Source organism: Lipophrys pholis (assembly GCF_963383615.2).
Source record: "Lipophrys pholis genome assembly, chromosome: 2".
NCBI classification, from domain to species: Eukaryota; Metazoa; Chordata; class Actinopteri; order Blenniiformes; family Blenniidae; genus Lipophrys; species Lipophrys pholis.
In genome coordinates this window covers 12,732,197-12,740,898 of record NC_137636.1, presented here as the reverse complement: position 1 = coordinate 12,740,898, position 8,702 = coordinate 12,732,197, and the positions used below count along the sequence as shown (strand labels likewise).

Sequence of the window (8,702 nt, the reverse complement as noted above, 5' to 3'; positions counted from 1 at the left end):
TCACTTTTATAAAGAAATGCCTTTTAATGTATTAAATGATCATTTAATAAAGAGTACACGATCAGTTCATAAGGAAAATATATATAATCAGCAGAGAATTTTGAGTTGTAATGAGCATGTTTACATTAAAAGTTGAGATTAAAGTATCACGTCACAATATGTTTTGGTTATTGAGTAAATCAGACATAAGGTCCCGCCCACCTGCTCCGCCGTCTCTCGCCACGTACGATCCAGTGCAACGCAACTTGCTTGGGGTTTTGATTGAAGGCTAAACTAACCACTCGGGATAACATTCCCGGGTACGCAGCCTACCGTGCTGACTAGCAGCCTAGCTCCCGACACATCTCCAGTTAAGAGGAAGCGGCAGAAAGCAGCGGAGATGAGGTCCAGGAGTTACGTTAAAGTGAGTATACACACACCGATCTGCTGGGCTCTTTAATGAAAGCTTTAACATCATGTCTGCTTTTGTAAATAGCTGACGCAAGCTTTGCTGTTATCGGTAACAGGGCGTCGTTGTTACAGTGCCTGGTACTTATTAGCTGCCACCGGCAGGGCTAATGCTAACGCCAGCAGATACCCTGGTTATTATTAGCCATTTATAAACACTCTGGATTTTAGAAAAGAAGAAATCAGACCGAATACGTAGACAAATAATTAGACCTAATACGATTAAACAAATAGGTTACACGTTGACTTTTTAGTCCCATATCTGATTATTATACATGAATAAATCATTAACCATGTTGTGATCCAGATGTGCCTGAGCCGGATGTTCAACACCTGCTGGGTTCTCCTGCTGGTCCAGCTGCTGTGTTCGCAGGCAGTCCCCATCAGTATGGACAAAACTAAAGTCAAAGAACCAGAAGCTAAACCTGAAGAGCCTCCAGCCAGTGTGGTAAGAATCAAATGCTCTCATCCATCATTTCCATGGTACACATCTTTGTCCATGCTTGTGAAATAAACATATATATATCACAGACAGGACGCTATTTATCATCAGGCATTGTGAAAATAATCGCGACAGATGTCCCTCAGACAAAACTCTCACAGCACAGAGTTTTCACAAAACCATATTGCCCATTCTGGAGGGTATTAGTGTCCTAAAGGACCTGACAGGCATAACTGCCTGGGGGGGGAAAGTTCATTAGAGAGCCACAGACATCCCACTAAGTTATTACACATCAATAACCCTCCATAGTCCAAAACATAGCATATTTTAAAACTCAGTGTATAGTTTGGGGCATCCGTGCAATTTCATGTGAATCCTTTGTATGATGCATAATTATTAATTCTCATTTGGAAAGTGTCAACCTCTCACAAGTTACACAGGGCAGCATAATGAGCTGGAGGTGATCGTCTTGTAGCATTTCTGAGGCAGTGAGAAAGTCCATGTTGCCGCAGTAGAAGGTATTCATGTTAATGTTAGTCCACTGCAAATGCATGAAAGAGTATTATGATTATTACTATTATTATTATGATTATGATTATTATTATGATTATGGTTATTATCTCTCATCTCACTCTTACCCTGTGAATTATCTATATTTGTCAGTTTTATACCATGCCTAGTTAGTAAATATTTGAACAAATTTGAAATGAATGCTCTTTGAGTATGTGCTGGACCAGTTGGATAGCTGGCATCATATACCTCTCTATTGCGTTTGTGAGCAACTTTAACACGCAGCAGGTTCCAAAATTAAATGATCATATTGAATTATTTACATATAAGCAAAATTAGAAACCACTTCTGACAGTGTTTCACTGTTTTCATGGTGACAAATAAGATAACACACAAGTTACATAGACAGACTCCTTTATTAAACTCTGGATATAAATGACACTGTTGAAACAGCTCAAATTAATCACAAAATCACCCACAACTACACAAATCAGATTTAAATATGAAGATTAAATTAGCTCATTCTGTAATGGTCAACCAGTTAATAGAGGACAGAAAGTTTAATACTGCAAACAGGCACTAGGTGAATGATGTTATTTTACTCACAAGTACAGTATTAAGAATTTTCAGTTTAGAACTTGTAACATTGACACAATATTGGCAGGAATATTTAGGATGCTCTCTGGTTGTAGGAGAACAGACATGGACACTTGACATTTTATTTGTTACTGTTTGTTTTAGGACACTGGACTCCATTATGATCGCTACCTCAGAGAAGTCATCGATTTTCTAGAAAAAGATCAACATTTTAGAGAAAAGCTCCACAATACAGACATGGAGGACATAAAGGTATGTTACTTTCATTTTGTCTTTGACAATGTTTCTGCCCCAATATCAGAGATTTATTATTGTGGCTGGCCAGCTTTGAACTTTCACTTGTCCAGGAATGTGATTAAAAACAAATGCACATTACTTTAGTGTTAAATCTGCTTATGATATGTGTTGTAAAACATTAACATCTTTGTTCCTAATACAGCAAGGTAAGCTGGCCAAAGAGTTGGACTTTGTCAGCCATCATGTTAGAACAAAATTGGACGAGTTAAAAAGGCAGGAGGTGAACCGACTCCGCACTCTCATTAAGGCCAAACAAGATCTTGAAGGAGGGAATGGTATGTCACGTCTTTTCTGTGATTGAAGTAACAACTCTAATCTTTATTGTTTAATTGGAAGATAAGGATTTTGTCACCAACATGCTGCATATTTCTGTTTTTCTATAGACATAGCAGTGGACCACCAAGCTCTGCTCAAACAGTTTGAGTACTTGAACCACATGAACCCTCACACGTTTGAAGTGGATGACCTGGATCGGCTCATCAAATCGGTGAATCTCATTCCTCCTTCATGCAGACGACTCTGTCCTGGCACATTTGAGTGTTGCTATTGAGACAGGCTGAAAACAGGATCCCACGCAGCTGCTTTATTTATACATCATTGGGCAAAGTATGGCCGACATTTGGTTGACAGCCATAAAGTGTCGGCAGCTAAGGAGGAGCAGAGGATATCAGTTTGTGTGGAAAGAGTTAGGGACCTGAACTGAACAAGTATCCTGTTGCTGGTGTTGTTTGACCTAATTAACAGTGCCAAGATGTATTTTAAATATAAGTTGATATGTTTACGCCTGATCTGTTTGTTTTTTTTGCCAAATGATGTTAAATGCACAAAACAGCTGATTATTGTTGAGTTATTCTCCTGGGTGGCAGAGTGTTGCGGTGGGTGGTACTACTGCCTCACCTTAGAGCAAGAAACTTCCATGCTCTCTCAGCGCCCACGTAAGATTTCATTGGGAACTGCAGCTTTCAGCAAAAGGCCTGAATCGTAAATACAATTAGTAACTGTAAATTGGCAGGTGTGAAGTCTCAGGCGATTGTCTTTCTGTTTTTGTTTTCCCTGCGGTAGACTGTGACCCGTCATCGTGTAACTTGCCCTTTAAGCTGTATTTAGATGAGATAGAAGACAGATTGACCTTCCTTCAAGAGATCACTTTTTTGCTGAAATCCCTCAACAAGTCACTATAGACTCTTGAGTATTTGCAGATGGTGACAATGAACACTCTGCTGGAATTATTTTTGGCCTCGTGTTTTATTCACACAAAACACTGTGAGACTGACAGATTACATCATTTGATTTGGATAAATATGTAGGAATTTGTTTTAAAACTACTGTTGATGTAGGTTTTCAATCATATTTTGGACACTGCTGGGGGGAAAGAAAAGTATAATGCTTTGCAATTTGTCACTTTTAAAATGAAGAGAATATTATGTTGATTTTGTAAATGTAATTTCCCGTTTGTTTTGTTTCAATATGCTTATTGTTTACGTTCACTATATACAGTCATTTCCTTATCATAATGCAATATGAGGTCATAAACATGGCGTTCGGTGATCCCTGTTTACTGTATATTTTAGCGCATTACAATTTAGTTTTCAGATGGGATTAAAAAGCCAAAACGCCACTGTTTGGAATTATTGCTGCATCACATAGTCAGTGATTTTACATCAAGTTAAATTCCTACTTCCTTTGAATGTCTTTCAACTGCATCCAGGCTACCAAGGATTTGGAGAACTATGACAAAGAGAGACACGAGGAGTTCAAGAAGTATGAAATGACGAAAGAACACGACAGACGTGAACACCTGAAAACACTGGACGATGAAGAGAGGAAGAAGGAGGAGGAGCACTACGAGGAGATGAGGAAGAAGCATGCCGACCACCCTAAAGTCAACCACCCAGTAGGTGATTTAGTTGCACAAACCAAATGTGTCTTGTTTTGGTACTTACGGGGGGACGTGTGGTGGTCGAGCGACTGTTTTCTGGCTAAAATGTAGTTTTCTTTTTCCATCAGTCGTTTTATGTGTTTGCTTGCGTGTTTGCAGGGCAGCCAGAATCAGCTGAAGGAGGTGTGGGAAGAGGCTGATGGATTAGATCCTGAGGATTTTGATCCCAAGACCTTTTTCAACCTGCATGGTGATACTTCTACCAAGGATCTGTAAAAAAAAAAAAAAAAAAAGGAATTTCATTAAGCCTCGCATACGTTTCAAATGGAGCAGCAAATTTAATGAACCGGTGTGCTTTTATTTGTTTATAACAGACACTAATGGAGATGGCTTCTTTGATGAACAGGAGCTGGAGGCATTGTTCACTAAAGAGGTAAAAGCAGTGGCATTTGACCCTGGGCAGAGTTTTTGGTGAAAGGTGTTTGTACCGATCGTTGTCCTCTTGTGATTTTTAGCTGGAAAAAATTTACGATCCGACCAACGAAGAGGATGACATGGTGGAGATGGAGGAAGAGCGGCTGCGGATGCGAGAGCACGTCATGAATGAGGTACAGTGAGCGGCGCTCAGGCAACTATTTACAATGCAAACAACAGTTCGCTGGTCGGCTGCAGATGTTCAGTTTACCAAAGAGATTTGGAGATTAAATAAGACATTATGTGCTCCTGCTTTTTGTCAAGAGATCAAAATGTCTTGTTAAGATTAATTTAATTTGTGGGGGGGGGAAAAAAAACCCATATGCCTCAAAAATATAAACTACACACAAAATGGATTACGAGCAGTGTTTCTCAGCAATAAATCATATAGCATTATAAAAACCTGATCATTTCCCTTTTAAATTGTGCCATGACCTTGTGGGATGCACAGTAGAGCTGAGTATAATAGTTGTACATACGAAGAATGTGCCAAATCTATTTTCTGCTCATCCCAAATGTCCATTTAAAAAGGAAAAGAGCAAAAGAAAACGAGAAGCAACATAACAACGAAATTATCTACCAAACACTTTTTTTTTTTTTTTTAATCTATTCCATATACAACTATACTATATAATTTGTGCTGAAAGTCAAATGACGAAGAGTAATTTTATAACAATGAAACTGAGCCGCACAAATACACCGAGGAGTGTACATACCAGTCTGTCAGCCGATACACTCATTTAGTTTCCAGTGTATGTCTTTGGAGGTCTAACTTGTATGTGGGTGGAGTCCTCGGCTCTGTGGAGTTTAGTCTCAGACTTGTTGGATTAGTTAGTTGTTGACGCATCCTGTTGGCTGAACACAAAGGTCACACACTCCATGGTAAAAAGAAATCAATCTTATGTCTGAAAGATGTTATAAAGAAGAGGCGTTGTAACGAACGTTAACTCAGAAAATATACATTCTATATATGAATGTAAAGAGGAAAATAGAAACTGTGTCCGCTTCCAATTTGGTCAAAGTGTCCCTGCTTCAACCACACCCTCCAGGATACATCACCCACCTTTACCTTCGCAGATCCACCCACTCCACATACCACATTAGGTTCCCTGGAACAAAACAAGGAAGAGTGTGGCGCAATGCCAGCGCACATTCAGCTATTTTGACTCCTTCACTGCTCTTCCTCAATAGGTGGATTCCAACAAAGACAGGCTGGTCTCCTTAGATGAGTTTCTGATTGCGACAAAGAAAAAAGAGTTCTTGGAGCCAGACAGCTGGGAGGTGAGAATGTGACACTTAAGCGTGTGAAACATCGCTTCAGAGTAATTCAAACAGTCAAATTGTTTGTGGAGAGAAAAAGGAATGACATAAGTGATGTCTGCTTTGCTTTTTGTTTTTGATCAGACTCTGGAGCAGAACCAGGCCTACACAGACGAGGAGATGAGGGAATTTGAAGAGCATCTCACTCAGCAAGAACAGGACCTCAACCTGAAGACTGTAGACCTCCAGAAGCAGAGAGAGGAGCTGGAAAGACAGCAGGAGCAGCTAAATGCACAGAAAATTGAGCTACAGCAAGTAAGCCGTTGTGACTTTTGTGACTGGAAAATGCAAGATGGGTTACATACAAACTTTGACGTGCAGTATTCTTTTTGTGTTTAAATAAAGCAAAACATTACCTTCTATGCCGTTGTTACAGGCTGTAGAGCATATGGAAAAGCTGAAGTCGCAGAAGGTCGATCCTCCTCCAGAAGTCCACAGTGAGTGTTTTTGTGTTTCATTGGTGTTCTTGGTTTTAAAGGTTTGCACTGCTAATGTAAAACTTTGATTTTTTTTGTTTGTTTTTTTTGCAGTTCAAGGAAACGTAATTCCAGAGACACACGATTTTGACAATCAGTTGCATTTTGCACAAGAAGCCCAACAGCAGGGGCATCAAGCTGTACCCCAGAATGCTGAAGACACACCTCAGGAACATCAAGAACAAAACCCAGACTTGGCCCAACATGGTCTCCCCCAGACACATCAGGATCTACCACCGGGCCATCAAGATGTCGCACAAGGCCAGCACAATCTGCCCTAACCGTACCGTCGGAGCTTTACCACCAGACTGTTGCAGTACCTCCACTCCTGCAGGGGAGCGGTCCCACCCGAGTGTAAGGCTTTTTTGTTGTTGTTGTTTTTAACCAGCATGTCCAGCGTTAGGGGTTTGGACTACACTTGAGATGAAGGACAGCAGCACAGAGAAACCCCGCCCCTCCCTGTTGTCATCGATACCAGTGTTAAGAGTGTCAAAAGTAATCCTCGGATTACACAACAGGATTACAAGAGCAAATTGACCTGTCATGGACATTTATCCTGCGCAGATTTACATTTTTTGTGTGTGATTACATTAGGAGTTATGAAAGATGTTTGATAATGCAACTTTACAGATACCTTTTTAATGAGCTTTTTTAACCCACTGTTTGCTGTTGAAAATAAAGAACCTATGTAAATGATACGTCATGCTGCTGCTGGCTCCACAAACTAATAGTTTGATCCAAAGGGGCTCTTGGGCAATGACAGCGCAGCCACCGAGAGCGATAAGGCGTAAAGAGTCTTTATTGAGTTTAACATCGAGACACCACCAAATATCTTTTAAAACAGTAAGCGATTTGAAGTTTCACAATATTGTTTTAAATGTTTTCGAAATAATGTGAGATATTTCAGAAAGGTGCAATATAGCTTCTTTTTTTTTTTCTCCTCCAAATCGCCATATATTCAATCTGACGGTTAAGGCAAAGACCTGTTGGTGCAGCCAGCCGGCATTCGTATTGAATCTCTTTTCATTTTTGGATCGTCTCCAGCTGTCACTGTGACCAGACGGTTTTTATACACTCATAACTCACAAAACCAATGGACAGTCAAGATTGCAACTTTGGTTAAAAAATATTAAAAAATCCTTTCTAGAATAACTTTTCTACTTTCTGTATGAACATGTATCAAATCAACCATAAAACATTGTCTTCCATTGTTCTCAAATTAAAATGTGTCCTGCTTTCGACGTAAACTCGACAATGGCCACTTTCAAGCCCCACCGCAGCTGATGATGTCAAAGGTGCTAGGTTTTTTTTTTTTTGGGGGGGGGGGGGGGGGGGGGGTTATAGATGGGCATGAAATGATCCATTACATTTCTCCACAACCGTCAATCCCACGTTTGAGGTCAGTCTCAGTCTGACGGTACACCTCTGGAAATCTGCTTACCACAATGAACCAAAGTGGAAACAAAAGACATTTCATACATCGACTTGACTATTTAGTCAGTTGCTCAAACATGTGTGCATGTTTCGGAGTTGATCATAATATATATATATTTTTAATTTTTTTTTTAATTAAAGACCATTTTCAAATTGATGACCTGTTTGTCATCAGAGCTGTTTTGTTGGAACGAGAATTTTTTTTTTTAGTCCAAAGGGAGTAAAGCAGTGACTATATTGCAGGCGTGATTGTCCAGCATAACAAAAATGAGGCAAGTCTCCGTGGAATTTGTGAGATAAAAACTTATCTGCTTTCTGTTCTTAATATTGTGTTTGTCCAATGTGCGTCACTTGGTCCTAATTACAAGAACTTTACCATCCCTAAACAGATTGCTGGTGTAGCGAAAGTGCTGTGCTGTCCAGGTTGCCAGTTTTCATGCATAATTGTTTCTTTATGCTTGTAAACAGGGTTTTTGTTGCCACTTTTTACTGGAGGGAGCCTCATCTGCATCAATGTCCATGCCTTACAGTGGTTTTGCATCTTATAAAACTTAAAAGATTTCTTCTTATTTTGCTGTAATTCCTGTGTGTGCCACACGTTCTTCTGAAATTGCAATGTGTTATGATTTGCACAGTGTGTACAGGTGGTGTTTTGATTGCTTGCTGCTGGATACATTTGACAATATTGCACTCACCAGTTCAATAAAAGGGTTTACCAACAACTTAATCAAATAAATTTGATTTCATATTTGTGTAACGGCACAAAATGTTAAAGCTCTCTGTGGATATATCGCACATAGGCTTTTAGGTAAATCCTTGAGTACAT

The 8,702-nt window shown here is 39.7% G+C and overlaps 1 protein-coding gene across 1 annotated transcript; it reads left to right on the top strand.

The window, feature by feature from the left end:
- Window positions 1-221: 221 nt before the first annotated feature.
- Window positions 222-8,605, top strand: nucb2a (nucleobindin 2a). Its single transcript, XM_080458689.1, has 13 exons — window positions 222-403; window positions 755-895; window positions 2,141-2,248; window positions 2,436-2,568; window positions 2,677-2,780; window positions 4,002-4,187; window positions 4,332-4,422; window positions 4,547-4,605; window positions 4,688-4,780; window positions 5,838-5,927; window positions 6,051-6,221; window positions 6,343-6,403; window positions 6,497-8,605. Exons 1-13 carry the CDS (start codon window positions 380-382, stop codon window positions 6,721-6,723), a joined length of 1,488 nt encoding a protein of 495 aa, XP_080314815.1. The 5' UTR covers window positions 222-379; the 3' UTR covers window positions 6,724-8,605.
- Window positions 8,606-8,702: the final 97 nt, after the last annotated feature.

What these genes read in the sequence shown, in the direction of transcription:
- nucb2a (XM_080458689.1), top strand. Translation starts at nt 380, where the DNA reads ATGAGGTCCAGGAGTTACGTTAAA. An exon ending in TGGATCGGCTCATCAAATCG is followed by an intron (nt 2,781 to 4,001) that starts GTGAATCTCATT and finishes AACTGCATCCAG; the next exon opens with GCTACCAAGGATTTGGAGAA. An exon ending in ACCCTAAAGTCAACCACCCA is followed by an intron (nt 4,188 to 4,331) that starts GTAGGTGATTTA and finishes GCGTGTTTGCAG; the next exon opens with GGCAGCCAGAATCAGCTGAA.